The sequence below is a fragment of the Herpailurus yagouaroundi genome, unplaced genomic scaffold (genome assembly GCF_014898765.1).
Source record: "Herpailurus yagouaroundi ecotype Mexico unplaced genomic scaffold, PumYag 186, whole genome shotgun sequence".
NCBI lineage: Eukaryota > Metazoa > Chordata > Mammalia > Carnivora > Felidae > Herpailurus > Herpailurus yagouaroundi.
In genome coordinates this window covers 4651332-4669028 of record NW_024412417.1, presented here as the reverse complement: position 1 = coordinate 4669028, position 17697 = coordinate 4651332, and the positions used below count along the sequence as shown (strand labels likewise).

At 44.1% G+C, this 17697-nt stretch overlaps 1 protein-coding gene across 4 annotated transcripts in view; it reads left to right on the top strand.

Moving 5' to 3' along the window:
- Window positions 1–260: 260 nt before the first annotated feature.
- The window catches only part of RUNX1T1 (RUNX1 partner transcriptional co-repressor 1), a 142930-nt gene continuing 125493 nt past the window's right edge, over window positions 261–17697 (top strand). The window contains exon 1 of one of the 4 annotated variants that reach the window (XM_040493958.1): window positions 261–531. Coding sequence is in view for 1 of the 4 variants with exons in the window: in XM_040493960.1 (XP_040349894.1) it covers window positions 504–531 (28 nt within the window). In the remaining 3 variants the exon portion in view is untranslated. Of the gene's footprint in view, window positions 532–8315; window positions 8524–17697 lie in introns of those variants that run through there. The other 3 variants (XM_040493960.1, XM_040493959.1, XM_040493962.1) reach the window with 3 other exon arrangements.

The window sequence follows — 17697 nt, the reverse complement described above, 5'->3', positions numbered from 1 at the left end:
CCTGGTGCGGGCGCTCTCTGCGCACAGCGCGCGGCGCTCCTGCTCCCCGGCGGACGCCCGGCCGCCCTGCAGATAAATGCGTCGCCTTCCTCGAGAGTGAGCGAGGGCGGGCGAGGCAGACGCAGACGCCGCCTGTGACAGTGGCAATTCCCTGCGCCCCACATCACATTTGTCTGCCACAGCAGCAACAACAGAAAAGCGGAGGGAGGGAGGGAGGCGGGAGGAGGGGAGCGGAGCTCCGCAAGTCTTGGGTTCTGCGTGGAGGCTGCGTTTGGCTGGCGTCCCCGACCCCGGGCTTTTTGCACCGCAGCTCACAGTGCGCAGCGCCGGACGGCCGCAGGCGCTCCGCCGGCGACTCCGCGGCCTCGAGGCGAGCGCGCGTGGGCGAGTGGCCGCGGACACTCTGGCCTCGCTGGGGAAGGAACGCCGCGCCCTCGCCCCCTCGCCCCGCGGGCCGGCCGAGACGACGGGAAGTTTTATTTGCAGCTCGGAGCCCGTGGCGGATGGTGGGACTCTCCAGCCCAGTGCAGTGTAAGTGCCCGCGGGAGGGCTGGGCCGGCGGGCGGGCGGCGGAGACGGGCCCCCGGCTATTACGGTTAATTATTATTCTGATGACCGTCATCTTCATTTGGATTATTCGGCCGAGAGGCTGCAGGCTGTGCTTGTCGCTCAGCTAGGGTAGGACTACACACGGGGCCGAGGGGAACATCGTGGGTGATTCCAGTTGGAGATGACACTGAACTTCACGGGTCAGCTAAGGATGCAATTTTCGCTCTTTGATTCCCCGCGCAGTCTTTTTTTTTTACAAATATTTTTTTCTTTCCCCTCCATCATAGCGGCATGTAAGCAGGAAGATGTTGCGTAGCTCCCACCCCCCACCCCCGGGCAGAACAACTGGTCAAGGTGCCCACGGTGCGTTTGGCAGGTGGCCCTGAACCAGCGTCGTGGGGGGTTTTAAATAGAAGGGACAGGCATGTTTCGATGGTGGAAAACTTAGCTCTAAGAGCAGGAGAGGCAGAGTGTTAACTTTGAGACCCGGCTGCGACTGTGGTCCGGGTGTTTTTAGCGGCATCTGGGCGCCCTGCGCCCGCCTAAGAACTTTCCCTGTTACTACTGGGCGTTTGGGGTGCTCGAGCCGGAAGCCCCCGGGTAGGGGGCGGGCGGAGTCTCCCGACCGGGCATCTCTCACCCCGGACGGGTCCGGGACTCCATCGCCGGCGATCGCTGGGCAGCGTCGCACCTGCCTTGACCTCCGCTCGGGGCCCTCGCCACTCGCCCTTTGGGGGGGCTCCCCTCGCATCCCCGACTCGGCCTCGCGGCTCCCGAGCGGGGCGCAGAGCTTTGTGCCGGGCGGCTGCTGCCCAGCACTCCGCTCCCCGTCCGCGAATTCCTTTCGTTTTCCAGAAGCCGGTCTGGTGAGGCGCCCGGGCCCCGCCGCCAACCGCTCTCCGCGAACCTTAAAGGACTGGGTTGGTTGGCGCGCCCAGACCCCTCTCCCGGGGCGGACTTTGCGCTGGCCAGGACGCCTTAAGCAGAGACGGTTGTGTCGGCCCAAAGCGCTTAAGTCCATTTTTTGAACACCCCCTCCTTTTTTTTTTTTTTCCTTTCCTTTCTCTATTTTCTTTTCTTCTTCCTTTTTTTTTTTTCCCTTGGTAAGGACGGTCAACCCTTGGAAAAGTTTGAGTGCTGGGATGCCGGGAAGTAGGATGTGAACCAAGACTGTTACTAAAAATAGTATCCACCCCCTCCGCCCCAGGCCTTTCAGCTTGCAGGGTTTGCCTGGGGAGCCTCGCAGCCCTCGATCTCCTTATTCCTTGCTGAGCAGAGGGGAGAAGTCTTTAGAACGTAGCCTTTTTTTTTTTTTTTTTTTTTTTTTTAAAGATTGGGCACCTCAAATCCCAGCTTGCCCCAGCCTGGCTGCTGCTCCCTGAGGGAACCTGCAGAATGTCGCTTTAAGGAATAGCTAGTATTCCTTGTGGAGAGGGTCCTGCACGACTAGTCACTGAGGCCAGGGCGAGGGAGTGAGGACCAGGAGAGCTGGAGAGGCCACTTCAGACCAACTTCATGTGCTTAATGTAACTCTGAGCCCCCTTGAATTTTTAACTTCGCTTCCCTTAATTAATCTGCCCAGGGCCTGTGTATAAATGGCTGTCCACAGCTGCTGCAAATTGATTTATCCCCTGATAAAGGTCGGGTTGCTGACCAAAGCATTTTCTTTCTACCTTCTGTGTGAACTGAAATGTGTTTTACAGGTTTTTGTGTTTTGTTTTTTTTCCCCCCTCTCCTGGTCTCCTTTTAAACATCTGTATGCTTTTTAAGTGCACTCAGTGGCTTTTATTATCTTCCCCCTCCCTTTGCATAAAACAGGAGTGGAACTGGTTCTGTGCCCAGTGAGCCCACACTCACTAGAATACAAATTGACCAGCTTCTCTGTGATAAACGGTTTGTTAGTGTTGGGGGCCTCCTTTTAGTTTATCGCTGTGTTTTGCCTGGACCATGTGAGTATTCTGCTGTGCCCAGTTTCTCCTGTCACACAGTTCCTTAGAAAAGGTCAACAAACACCATTGTTTCTTAGACCATCATAGCCCCAACCTGGGTGTTTATGTCAGCTGTGATGTGGACAAACAGAAGCAAATTCATACTTCTGTGGATTTTCCCCCTGATTTCTCCTGAAAGTCTAATTTGGTATTAACATTACGGGGGCTTTCAAATAGCATAGATAGGGCTGTCTGGTTTCCTTTCCTTTTTTTGAGTGGTTGTTATTTTTTAAGGGAGGTCTGATCATCTCACCCAGGATTCATCAGGGAATCTTAGTTTGACCCAGGCTTTTCTTACAGCCGGGATGGATGCTGAGGAACTTGAAGACTATCATTGATTTACTTGTACTGTATTTAACATTTGGTGTTTCTTTGGTTTATTCTTTCAAAAGAGAGAATTCCAACCCAGTAACCCAGGAATCAGGCTCATTCTGGGTGCATGTTAAAAACCGACTTTACCTAAGATTTATGCTAAGAGAAGAACTTTATATTAAAAGCCTTTGTTTAAGCATTAATAATTTTGTTGTAAACCATTTAGACAGCACTTTATGTGGAAAGCTAAATATTGAGTGGGAGCATTTGAGTGTGTATTTCTCCACACCTAGTCCAGTTCATACCTAATAAAAGCAATGGGGAAAATGGTCTATTTTTTCCTTAATGTTTGGACAACTCAAAGCAGCCCAGAAGTCTTTGAAATGATATTTTCCTTTGTCAGCGTGGTCTCTGTGACCCACTAACACTTGCTATTAATTTGATTTTTCAAAAACGATTCTTAAAGGACCTTCCTAACAAGAGGCACTATACTTGCAATACAATGCAAACTGCACTATTCAATTGGAAGTTGCTGGAGAGAGTAGGGCAGTGTGTGGTTGCAGCCACAGCACTGCAGCTTTTTAATATTTTCACAATTTGTCCTTCCTGAAGAAAAGTGAAATCTTGCTCTTAATGCCAGCATTGGATGATGAGCCCTCCCATCGAGGGGGTTAGTCTTCATGTTTGCAGAGAAAAGAGCCCTTCAAAATTGCAAAGAAATACACAAACGTAAGATGCCATTATCATTTATTTTATTGGAAAATAGAAGCTTAGCCAAAAAAAAAGACTCATTTTTTTTTTTTTTAAACATTGAAAAGGGATCACGAGAAAGAAATGCTTCCAATAGGAATGCTGGCCAGTGGTTGTCAGTTTAGGACATTCTTCACTGTCAAATCCTGTTTCTCACTTCTTTGATATGAACATCAGCTGACAGGCACTGAATACGGAGCCTTCTTCATTGAGGTTTTATGCAGGCAACATAGCTCTTCATAGCAAAGCAGTCTGAAAAATTGGCACCTGCAGGATTTGCATGTGAAAAAAACCCCGAGTCAGTTGCATTTTACTGGAGTCTATTACTGTAAGTTATGTAAGTTCAGTGAGAAAAGCTATTTATTGCTGTTTGGGTGTTTAAAAGTTCTTTTGTTTTATGGACACCTTGTTCCTCATATAGTGATCCGCAGGCTTTATTGATAGCAGAAGCAGGGAGACGTGATCTCTGGCTTCATACAAGTGATTTATTATGGAACGGAGTAATTTTTAACCATGTGCTTACAGAGTGCACTTATAGTCATAGTTAATTTTTTACACGTGGCTTAAAAATGATGAACTTAATACAACTTTCAGAGTCATCGATCAGAAGTTAAATACATAAAATTAAGTGAACATAAATATCCTTTGAAAGCAACCCAGGATTTTAAGTTATGTTCTTTACTAGCAAGTTAAAATCTGTAAGAAAAAAATTAAACCTGTCATACGTCTAAACTTGAGGAAAAATGTGTCCCCCCCCTCACCCTGCACTTGTTAAATTGTCACTTAAGTGCCTTTTAAAAGTATCATGTTTGACCCTATTTATGCAAAATAATGAACAACGTTAAATCCACTGAAACACCTTTGTGAACCTGGTATTATCCATCACTGGGAATATTTTATCCAGAATAAGTTATTATTACCCAAAGAGACACCTTCCAACTTCACTTTTTTACAGCCATTAATATAAGAGTTCCTAAATAATGTTTAAAGAACAGTGAACATTTTATTAAAGCAAACATTAGTTCAGTTTAATGGAGGTAATTGTAAGTGATAAGACAGAGCAGGTTATCTCTGTGTTGTTTAAACAGAAGGAGCTACTTTGCACCATTTCCAGTGGCCATCTGTAGAAGAGAAGGGTTTGCACCTGTCTGTCCACACTAATTATAGATTAGGGCCAAAGAAATGAAATTCGAGGAGGTTTTCAGCTAATGAAATCCATACAGATTTTATTGTAAATGCGTTTTATGTAAAGAGGGTGATGGTTGAGTTATGAGTGAATAAATCGGTATGTAGCTGCTAGGCACTTGGTTTTGAAGCACAATTCTGCATTAACCTTTGATATTCAAAAAAATAAATAAATAAATAAATAAAAAGGACAAACAACTTAGGCATGGATGCTAGCCTTTGTTTGCCATCCCCAGCTACAATTTAGTGAGTACCAGTGAGGTTCAGTGTACAATTTAAAAATGTGCTGTAAAGCAGCTTAAATGTTAAGAATATTCTAATGTGTTGAAATGCAGATGAAGAAGGGAGGTTTTGTTTTAACTTAGGTGCGTAAGACATTAGAACATTAGAAAGCTTTTTTTCTTTTATCTGCATTTCTGTTTCACATCCATGAGAAATTAAAGCAAAACGAGTGAGGAATGCGTTCTGCAATGAAAGGTCACATGAATGTCTACCACATCTGTTTATAGTAATTATGAACATAATTAACATAAGAATTACAAATGAAATAATGACAAGCTGAGCAATGAGATATTATGCCATAATGGTCATATGTTGGAATTCTCACATTATAGCACACTAGAATTCACATACTCAAAGAAAGAAAGAAAATGCTAGATTTTTATCTGAATTAATGCTCCCAAACTTATCTGCCTGGGGCAGATGGACTTCTTGCTCTTATAGGAAGGTAACCTATTATTAAGAAAAGAACTAGTTGAAATTAAGATTTCTGGTCTCCAGCTTGGACTTTAAGACAGCTGTGATTATAGAAACCACTTTCTGTTGTACGCTGATTCTGTGATTATGCTTCTTGATTATTATATGGCGTTCTTCTTCTTTTTTTTTTTTTTTTAATTGAACGCTTTGCAGCAAAGTATTTGCTTTGGAAGAGAGTCATGGATTCTTCCCATTTGAGAATTGGTTGATCTTTTCTAGAACTGTGAGCCAAAAGTCAATGAACAAACAAGGTGGTACTAGGAGTGCTGTGCATGTACAGAATAAGAACATTGGCAGATTAGGTTTTGCACAGTTTTCTTCCTGCCTTTAGTGTTTGGATGCTTAAAAAAAAAAAAAAAAGTAAGCCTTTTCTGGGTTTGAAACTAGGAGTGCATTGTTTTGTTTTTCTAAATAGCATTTTGTCCCCCCAAGAGCTTGTAAAAATGTAGTGGGCATTTGTAAGTTGTATTTGTCTTCTTCCTAGAGTTGTGTTGGTTTTACGGGTATTTGCATGTCGGCTGTGTCCAAATTGATCTAACTAAAATGTTATAACGAGGAAGGTATGTGTGATTGCGTCTGGTTATTCTGAATGCAGTTTTCTGTAACAGCTAGAGAAAAGGTGAAAGGTGAGCTTTTATGAGAACTCAAATGATACTCCAGAAATCTGTTATTCAACTTAAAACATGTCAGAATGACCGATTTTCACCCATTTAAAGTTCACTTGATTTTGTAAGGTGCCCTGCCAAATGGCTTACTTCCTACACTTGCACCCCTCTCTAACTACTGAACCTGGCCACTTTTTGAAGATTTATGGAGAAATATTACCTTGTTCTCGTCTCAATGATAACCACGAGGTTTTCCACATTATTGGATTACTGGAGGATTGTGGCAGACCCCTTTTTATCTGACATTCATTGCATGACAAGATTTTTCACACGTGCCCTTCCCCCCACCTATGTCCAGCTTATTTTCACTTTGCCTTACCTGTCAAATTTTTTCTTAATTCTTTTCTTGGGGTGGGCGCATGGGGTTGGGTGGGGGTGGGGGTGGGGGGTTGGGTCCACCACACATGAAACTGGTTTTTGGCAAAGTGTTCTGCAGGGGAGTGGTGATGAAACAATGCCTCTTCTCAAATTTGTCTCTAAGAGACTGTCTTCCTTTTCTGTGTTTTTCTCTACTAAATAGCCTTATGCTTCCCCCCCTGCTACCGTTTTGTCCCTTTCTATCCAGATCCGTATATAAGCTATGTTATAACCTGGAGTTTCACTGCGGCTGGGGTTACGGTGTATGTCATGCATAATTATGCAGTTTATTGGCTCCTTCATTCTGAACTTGCTCTCTTCATACTGTAGTGAGAGCTTCTTAACCAAGCTTCAGTGCCTTGAAATACAACACAACCAAATACGCCCCCTTCCCCCAATAAAATAACCTTCTTTGCTGCATTATCTGCACTCCATTAAGGATCTGATCAGATGTTCAGATTGTCTGATGGGTGCATTTAAAAGTGAAAAGGGGCTCCCATGGGACTACTCAGGTGTATCTCCCTCCTGACCCTGCTGGGGTGGAGGGTGAACTCTGGTCTGACGGAGGAACATTAGCTCTTGCTTGTTCTCTGATTGATTCTCGGGCTCTGGGTGGGTGAAGAGCTGTGAAGCAGCTCAGGCTGAGATTGATTGCCTCAATTTCAAATTCCCACCTCCAAAATAGACTCTCAGATGTATACATAGGGAACCCCCTCCCCCAACACAATTTCTGGAGGTGGAGCAGGTGTCTAAGTCACCTGTAGCTACCAATCACAAGTGGTCCTTCTTATCACAGGGATGCTGGCTGCACAAGTCTTCTGCTGGGACACTTTCAAGCCCAGGGAAAGACATTTCAGATCTGTGTCCATCTCCATTGGCATGGGTAGGGGAGGGCTGGAATTTAGGAGTGCTGGGGCCCGCAAAGAAAGGGACAAGAACTTCCACTTGAGGTTGGTCTGGAAGACGGCAGTAACTGCTGTGAGGGCTCAAATAGGTTTGTTTTGCAAATTGTGGCAATTCGAATGGAGGTGAGGTGGTGAATGTCTCATTGTTATGCTCTGCCGAAAAGAGGACTCTTGATCCCTTCTGACCTTGACAGAACCTCCAGAACGGTCACAGTCTGGCCCTGGAACCTGGGCGATGCAGTTTGCTAGTCTGCATTCCTCCCTTTTTCTGGGAGGAGGGGGCAGTTTTGGGGATTGTAGGCAACCCCCAGCGCTGGCTGTCACCCTCAGCCAGCGTTGGGGCACCTTGTGCCCACTGGCCACCCCCCCCCCCCATCCTGGGGCCTGAGCCGCCACCCCCTCCATCCCTTTTGGTTTCTTCCCTCCAGCCTGTGTCTTTCCCCTCTCCGTCGCTCCCTCTCTCTCCCACTTTTCCTCCCTCTCCCGCTCCGTCTCACACGCACCCTCTGTTTATTTTCCTGCTTCCATCTGGGCCCTGCTGATATTGTAATCACCCTGATGCACGTTGGCTTCTCTCCTCTCCCTCCTGCGCTCACACACTCACTCACACACAATGTGCCATCCTGACAAGCCTTTTACTTCTGATAAGCTCCGATGTGTGTTTAATGAATACAAAGCCGCGGTCTGGGTGCCGCCTCGGCTGCGGCCGCCTCTCCTGCGCTCCTTTGCCAGAAGGTAATCTCCGTGAACGGGGAGGGGAGGCGAGCGGGGAGGAAGGAGGGGTGGGAAGGGGGGGGTGGGGGGAGCGGGGAAGCTGCTTTTCTCTTTCCCTCTCTCCCTTTCCAAATGATTCAGAAGTCGATAAGACCAGGAGAAGTGAAGATGTAACATGTTATCTGTCGCTCCTCTTAGCTGGCGGAGAGAATTTACATTTAAAGATTAGCAGAGGGAGAAAGAGAAATCTGCCTTTTGTTGTGTGGGGTTGAGGAGGAGGCATCAGTCCTGGCCTGGACGCTATCTCCCATCACCTCTGCTATCCAGACAGGACTCACCGAGGTGAGATTACCGGAGAGCCTTATCTTTAATTGGGTTTAGTTTTGCCAGTCTGAATAGGTTTAAAGAGACTCGATAAAGGGGGAACAATAGATTATTTATTGACTGAATGCTGAAGCCTTTAGATGAGGAGGGGAGAGAAAAAAGCTGCTTAACAACTTGATTAGTTTATTTTAATTTTTATTTTAAGGTGAGCCTGTCTCTCTTGTGGTGCAGGGAAGGGCCGTGGAACTTAGGCGAAACTGAATGACTTAAATGTCTTATTCTCTCTTCATCCCCCACCCCTCCCCGCTGTCATTACCATCTCCCTTATTTTAACTGGAGTTTCACGTACCCCCTCGGTTTAGGATTGATAAACTGAGCAAAAAGGGTAGTGGCTTTTGGAATTGATCCTTCGTGTTTGGTTTTGTGTGACTTGTTTTGAATGGGTGTTGGATTGATGTTAACGGTGGTGCCTACTTGAATGAGTGAGCAAAGGGAATGAAGGCTACTTTTAATATGCAATTGGTTGATTTTATGGTGTGGTTTCAACATGGTTTAGAGGAAAAAAAACATCATTCTGACTCTGTTAGGTAGATTTGTATTTTGGATTTGAAACACGGAGTTTTTTCCTTGGAGTGGGTTTAAAAAAAAGAAGAGTGAAAAAATGTTTTATTGACTCAAGAGTGTCTCTCAAAAAATTACGGTATCAACTTTGTAATGTTCTTAAAATGGATAAAAGTGAAGAAATTATCGTTTGCCTCCTACACATCATCAACATAGGTGTTTTCATAGGTAAATATGATCCAGTAGCTAAAAGCCTAATTAAAATTTGTTTAAAGCCAGGGGGGGGCATGTTTCCTTGTTGAAGGCGGCAGATCGATTGGGTAAGACAATAGAGACCCATTATTTCACTTCCATTGACTGAGCATATTGACATTTCAGGTTTGCTGTTGCCTCAGTGAGCATGATGAAACACTGAAATTCACAGACCAACTGGCCAGAGTGGCACATACATTACCGTATGTCATTTCTGCCTTCAGGTTACCTTATCACCCAGGCAGAATGGGAATGGACAACACGGAATCCTTCAGAAGGGGTAGAGCTCTTTTGGCTAAGAAACCGACAGGTAGCATGTCTCACGAGCACCTTTAATTTTACCCAGAATGGGGTGTCACGGAGAAACATGTGGAACACTTTTGTTTAAAAATCTGAGCTGCAGCTCAGCTATTAATCTTGCACATAGTACATATAAGGATACCCATTTTCAAGATTGATCTTTACCTGGTCTCAGATAACTCCAGGGAGCAGTTGGTCACATCACGTAGGTGTTTAGCAGCTTGTGCTTGGGTATTAACTGTGCTGCCCCAGTCCGGGGCACTCAGACATTAGAGCACCTGCTAAATCTGTATCTATAAAAGAATATGTAAGACCCCTTCCAAAATAGGGCCTGACTTCGACTTTTTTGTTTCCTCTTTTCTTTTGGGGGTACAAAAGCGAAAATGGGATGTATATGTATTTTATGCCCATATACATGGTGTAGACCGTAATAAGTAAAAACAAATATGTGTATATTCCAAGCAGAGGCAGAGAAAATAGTAAGTATTTTCGTTATCTTCTTAGTATAACCTGTCCTTTTATACACTTCACACAGTCTTTGCATAACACAACTAAGTATTAGGCAAAACCGAGTCAAAGAAATTTGAGTCATACAGAAGTGAATATGGGGAAAAAAGCAGAAGGGACTTAACGTATTTTTTAAAAAGTTCAATGAAAATATAAAACTATCGTGAATATGCTTTATACACAGCAATTGTTGCCATCAAGTAGGTGACTGATGCCCTTTGCAGTGTTTAGAACAAAACTAGTCCTTTATACCATTTTCATGAAAATGTTAGGTTTCTATTTGATCAGCAGGTGCTGTTGAGATGAAAGCCATGTGTAAATTTTCAGAAGGCCAAAAGTGTCAATTCAGAAAAGGAAAGTGATAAGAGAAAATGCAATCAGTTTTCCTGTTTTCAATTTGTGCAGGATTTGAAGAGCTGTTTTGTTAAACCGCTGCATCTGCTCCAATATGAATATTGAGCCACTTCCACTAAAAATAACAGCCTATAATTTGGAAGCTACTGCAGTCTTTTGTTAGTGTGAGTGGGTTATTTAAAAACAAAAAAACAAAAAAAAAATTAAAAAAAAAAGACAGTTTTCTATTCTGACAATCTCTTGCCTCATGTGCATTTTCATTTGTTGGCACTTTTAGCCTCAGCAGATAAATGGTATTATGCAATTAGGACCTTATCTTGTTTGACTGTGAAAGAGGTTTCCATAGGTGAAAATCCTGGTAATATAAAAAGGGTTCACACAAAACAAAATTTGTTTTTAAATAATCTGCTTAAATATAGTTATTTAAGTTGAGATATCTGTTCCTTACATTTTCCAGTACTACAATTTTTAACTTGCTGCTGGCTGTTATAACAAAGTTAACACTATTCCGTTGCATACTGAGCATTCTGTGATTTATTTCACCTTTAATATACCTGCAAATGTAAGTTTAAACTAATCAGGGATATTTTACCTAACAGGGCTTTCAGAATCATTTTTTTCATGCTTAAATAAAATGATTAAATTATGCTTGAGTGCCTGCATACAAAAGCTTTAGCTTCTATAGTACTGCTAATCAAATAAGTTTTATGGACAGGGAAAGCACCACATTAGGGAAAAATTGGATGCATTCTACCAGTGACATTTCTAGGAGAGACAAGTTCTTTTTAAATCATCTAATATTAATTAAGAAAACCCTCACACATCTTAAATAATCATAATAAAAATAATACTTCATCCCTTTAGTAAGAAAACGAATGGCATTGCTCTCCATGTAAAACTGGGCATAGAGAATTAAGGTAGGAGGGAGACTGATGACATTTGGATCGGGTTCAGTATTGACTCTGTCCACAACTGCTCTTGGCTTGACTTGAGGCTAGAGAAATTGGTCCAGGTGGAGACGTGATCATTCCATAGGATCAGTTAGAGCTATGGCTTGACACTTGAATGGCCAGACACACTCTTCACAGTTAAGCTCAGAGTATCTCCAGAATGGATTAAGGGGAAGACGGACATGGGGACACAGTAGTAGGATGGCTATTAACAAAGGCGGCGTTTCTTCTGCAATGCCTACTCCAAAGAAGAGGTAGGAGAGGTGTTGAGTGTGTGTACCTGTGATCACATGTATGTAACCAGCCAAAGAATAATGCTTTTAAGAAATGTCATTTCCAGTTGGATGCCAAAGTGTGGCAAATCTTTCAGAGACCTGGGCAGCCATGGGGGTGTATTCCCTGGTACAGCACCAAGTTCTTTGCCCCTCTCAAGAAATGGTATCGAATCACATATCAGTATAAGAAAGAAACGTGTCTGCGTTAGGGATGTGATCTTGTAACGAGTTGTTTTGTGCTGAAGCCACCTTCGGCGTTGAAGCCTCTGTACCTTGTAAGGCGTCAACAGGGGGAAGCTTCTTGTGACTCTTCAGAATGGTCATGCTTTATAAAGTGGCTCTTACATCGGAGCCACTGATAAAGCAATGCGCCACGGTTGAGGTTGAAGGCATGAGACCCTCCTGTTTGCCAGAGTTGAAAACGGTCAGTGCTGCTGAGAACCACTAGCAATTTCACTGACTGTGAGGGATCTACTTACAAACAAAACAAAACAAAACAAAACAAAACAAAACAAAAAACTGCTTTGATAGCTCTAATTGAGATTACCTTATAATACAATTCCTGAGGGAATAAAGCAGGCATTTGTTTTGGAGATTTCACATTGGTCAAGCTCTCTAAAGCAAATCACCAGTTGAGTGACTAGGGCCTTTTGAATATAGATCTTGTCGGATGAGGACACAGATGTAGAAATTTCCCATTTGTCCCACAGTCGCAGCAGCTCTAAGTACCTTAGGGAATGTGATTGACTAGATTCATTAATTTTTCAACAGCTGGGTCCTAGACCACTTCTGAGTGTGCACTGACCAACCACCTAGTTGTTGGTCTTGGGAGAGAGAAGAACTGACAAACATTAGAGATCTGCTGTGAGCCTGGAGTTAACCTTCCCATACGTTGTCATTACTGACTTTAAGTCCATTACAAACCAGCCTATCACTTCATTTCGAACACTTGGGAACTGTCTTAGTGGCTCTTCTGGCTAGACCTTTTGCCTTAATATGGAAACCCGAGATTTTCTTGTGTCTCCCAACTTTATCACCTGCTTTGTTCCCAAGTTTGAATAATTAGAGGCTTATTTTCTGACTACATGGCTTAATATGCTTCTCAGCAGCCACCATCTGCGCACCCATTGTTTTCTTATGCCCTCACCCCAGCCTAGGAATCAGAGTTGGCTACTAGTTGATAGACATCCTTGGATATGCCCAAGTGTTTGCCAGTCTGTACCCCTCAGTACCTCCTAATCCAGGCTTTTTCCTTACTAAATTGTGTTCCCTCGTCCTGCACCACACCAAAGCCAAGAGGAATCAGGTTGTTATTCCCTTTATTGATCTCTGGAGCTCTCTTCTGCCCAATGTCCCTCATCCCCGAGGCTTGGCCCATCACACTTGGTCATACTGTATTTTGATCTCTACATCTTCTACTTGGCGGGTCCAACTTCCCGGTCATTTCTTGAGAGGGATTCTGCACTATTTGGAGTGTGCAGCTATACTTGTGTGCTGTAAAACGCTCTGTATTATAAAAAGAAAGATATGGTATATACATTCCCCTGACGGATGGGTAAACTGGATTTCCCTTTCCAGCTCAGTCACTGTTTTGCTGTGTAGCCTGGGATGCATTCCAGCCTTCAGGTGAATTCTTCAGAAGTAAGATGAAGGGCAGATTCAGTGTTCCTTAGGCTTCTCAACTCTCTCATGTATGAGTTTGTGTGTGATGCTGAGAGGAGGCTTTTAAGAATTTCCCATGGTTAGGTGAATGAAAAAATTTCTTAATTTTTCATTTGGAGCTGGGGGCGCATCTCCTCTCCATATGGCTGGGAAATAGAATCAGCGTAGAACATCATTATCTCCTCGCTCTTCTCCATTGAAAAGAAGTGGCATTGAGCACAGGGAGACATTTTTTCCACAGCCATCCTGGATCTCAGATGACTGTGTAAAATTTTAGTTGTTACTCTACCTTTTTAAGAGGTGAATGATGGAGGAATGAGTCTGTTTATGCGGTGAGAAGGAATTAAATATTTCAGGTTTTGCTCAAGGAGAACAGCCTTTATGCTTTTACCTCATGGCTGCTGGACAAGATGAACTTGGTGCTTGGCGGCAGGAGTGAGGTTTAGCTAGGAGCTAAACCATGGTGGTGATTAGTTGTGCTTACTAGGCATGCGCCGTATCCTGCTGTCTCAAGGTGTGGACTTAAGTCACTTGGAAATTTAGAAAGTGACCTCTATAAACCATTTTTGGAGAGAATTTGGTAAGTAACAGCTTCCTTAAATGAACAAGGGCACATTATCATTTGGTTAGGAATCAGTTCTTAACTAAGACTGAAGTTACCTTATTTGTATTGTCTGAAGAAACAGTCTGCTATTGGTTTTAAATGCCCAGTTATTACCAATAACACTTTGATTTCCTGCTTTAGTTTTTCAACAGTTTAGGCATTATTAGAAGTTTAAGCCTAATTTGTGAAATTGTCAATGAGGGAACTGGGCTGGATTTCTTTGGAACTTAGGAGCTATGGCATTCCCGTACTTACGATTTGATGAAGGAGAGCACTTTGTCATCATCCAGGATGGCAGTAGAAACTTCTGCTGCTTACTAGGAATATCTGCAATTGGCAAGACTTGGAAGTTTGTTAGCAATGGAAGCCACACGAATTACTTTCGCTTCGCTGGTTGTAGAAGACTTTTGTGTTGGCATTCGGAGTTCAGTGGGAGGCCAAATTGAAGTGATTTTGCTTTTCTTCTTTTGGCCACCAAGGAGAATGCCTTAAAAGTATGAGCTCTTGGTTGGTACCTCACTTGACTGGATTGGTCATTGCATCAGAGAAATAATAGAGAAAATGTCATGAGATGTCATGGCAGTTTGTCTAAAGAAGCACAAGAGCTGGGTGGCCGCTAATCCTAGGAGAGGAAACAGTGCGAGCGCAGCGATGGGCTAGAGGTGGTCGGTAGAGCACGGGGAGGGAAAACTAGCTGTCTGATGCTATTATGAAGAGTATTTGAGAAGTCTTTGCCACCAGACCTTGTGGGGAGCGCCCCTGTGCCACTCAGGTAGGGGATCGGAGAGATCTTAGGAAAGAAGGTAGGTCGTGGGACCTGCAAATGCTGGGGTACAGTTGTGGTGCCAGGGAACCAGCACAGCAGCATCGCAGAGAGCATTGCAAATGCACATCCGGTTGGGCAGACCGAGTACCAGCACCTGGAAGGTCATCCCCCAGTGGATGCTGCACGTGTGGTGCAAGTTGCACCTCAAATGCAAAGTCTTAGAAAGTTGGTTGGTCCGTGTGCTTAAAACGAGATGTACTGTGCCCCGTTCCCTAACCTCAGGATCTAGGAAGATGTGAGCTGTAAGACAGGTCATGAAAGACTGCTAGTTTATTTCCTGAATCTATGCATATGTTATGTACACAGTGATGAGCAAACACAGCTGGGAAGAACAGCAGATGATATTGGGACTGGAAATGTGGTGTTTATCAGACTGACATAGTAATCCTTGTTTCCCGTGAAAGTGTTCTTTTTAAGTGACGGTTAGGATTCTGTGACTTTTACTATGTGTCAGACAAGTATTCTCAACTACCTTTTGCGTACCTGTCACACATTCTCATTCTCATCTCTAGCTGGGTTTATTTAGAAATGAGGATTTGGCCATAGCTGGGTTTATTTAGAAATGAGGATTTGGCCATATGTGGGTTTGACCTCTGATGGGAAGCAAACATGGACCATAAATTCTCATCCTTTTATTGAATAAGGATAGGTAGGTCCATTCAGGTCTAAATGGAACATAGATGTCTCCGTCGACTTGTCCAAAAGTGAGCCTGGATTTGGCTAGAGGCAGCAGGTATAAAATATCAGAGGACAATATAAATGAAAGAGCAGCAAAATGAGCAACCCATTAAACCTAATTCTCCTATTTTTTTTAAAAACTGTTTATTTATTTTGAGAGAGAGAGGTTTCATGAGTGGGGGAGGGGCAGAGAGAGAGAGAGAGAGAGGGAGAGAGGGAAAGAGAGAATCCCGAGCAGGCTCCATGCTGTCAGCGCAGAGCCCAACTCGGGGCTTGATCTCACGAATCCTGAGATCACGACTTAGGCTGAAATCAAGGGTGGGACGTTCAACTGACTGAGCCGCCCAGGGGCTCCCAAATTTTCCTATTTTTAAAGAAACACATAGGCTCTTTGGGGAGTCCTAGTAATGACCCCTTTTAGATTATCTGAAAGAAAATTAAAAATTCACTCTGGCTTGTCAGTTGGGAGTAATAAATTGCTAAATATTGAATGGATGCCTGCTATGTGCAAAACGAGGTGGTAGGTATCCATGAGTGGGTGTACATGAAACTCAGTGCGTGCTCACGTCCCACTGAAGATAGACCCACTCAGGTCAAAGAAAACTGCTACCTAAGCTGGTGAGCCTTCATGACTTAACCGATTAAATGCACCAGTAAATCAGATTTTTTTTTTGGGGGGGGGGGGCGAGTTGGAATTTCACCTTGTCTTAAAACAGGATTTATCAAAGTGAAGTCATCACAATGGGATTCTGAGCGGTTACAAAGTAGGGATGTGGAGTACAGAAACCCAGATGTGGGAGAGGCTTTCGGAGGACTAACGAGGTGGGGTAAGTGGGGCTGGAGAGAGAATAAATTAAAGAACGTGGCTGTGTCAAAAAGGACCCATGGGTGATGATTGGGAAATAAACAGATCATAAATGTCTTGGGTGTGAAGCATTTTGATTTAAGCTTTATCTTCCGAGCAAGCCAGAAGTTTTTAAAACTGTGTCCTCGGGGTGGGACGGGGCGCGAAAGCTGCCCGGCCCGGGTTCAGACCCTTCTATTTGTCTTAGCACCGTGAAACCAGAAAAATTCTGCTTTCACAACAAATTGCTCTATATGTTAGATTTCTCTGGCTGGACTTCTTTTGGACAAAGGGTGCCATGGGGAAGTAGATCTCACAAAAGCCAAAGTAAAAACAAAACAAAAAGTCGTGCTAGGTAAGGCGAAACCACGGACCCGGGTGAGGTCGCGTTTCTCAAGAGCTGGTCCGACAGTGACCAGTCGGATGGATCGGAGTGGAGGAATGACTGGAGGCGAACCAGCCAGGAAGCCGGTGGCAGCAACTCAGATTTTAGATGTTGTAGCAGGATGATCAGGATTGGGTCCGTAGGACACAAAGGAGGAGGCAGATGGATGAGGCATTGCAAAGGAATAATCATTAGAACTTGGATATAGGGGTGAATTTAGAGAACTTGCATTATGTGTCCAGTGCATTTCTCTGGCCAGAATTTAGAATCACTCCGGTGGTTTAAGGAGAAGCTTCTCTATTCCTCACAGACACTGAGTGTCATGTGACTCAGAGTCTCAGCCTCCAGAGAGAAGACTCAGAGCCCAGGGGTGTATCCCTGCCCCAGGGATTCCTGTGGTCTAGCCCCTTGTGGAAAATGGTGACAGGGCTGTGAAGTGATAGGTGTTCCTTCCAAAGTGGCTGTCGCATGGAGGATGTTTATTGATCTCTCTGGGACTTGGCTCCCTCCTGTGCTTTGGCTTCTTGCATGAATTTTAATCCGTTCTGAGATCCCTTCCGTTTTGTAGGTACCTCTGGGCCATGCGGGGTTATAAGAAGTGGTGAGGTGGGTTGGGTCAGACTCTTAACTTTCTAGCACAGCAACCTACCTATTTGACATTTCTCGAACACCAAACTTGTATTTGCAGGATAATTTGTGAAACTTCATTCAACTGTAATGTTACATAGAGGAGAAAAGACAGGGAAACAGAGAGGAAGGAGTCAGGAAGAGGCCCTGGAAGAGCCGAAGCATGCTCACAAACCAGTGTGCCCCAGACTTTGTGGGGACACACTCCCTGGGAGGGGAAGTGAGTTATTTCAACCCTCATTACTTGACAGTTATTTGAACCCACATTCATTCATTCAGTACCCCAATCGTCTGTAGACCAAATAATTTCATGCGATAACATTTTCAGATACACTTTAAAAGAACAAAAACGTGTTAAAACTTTACT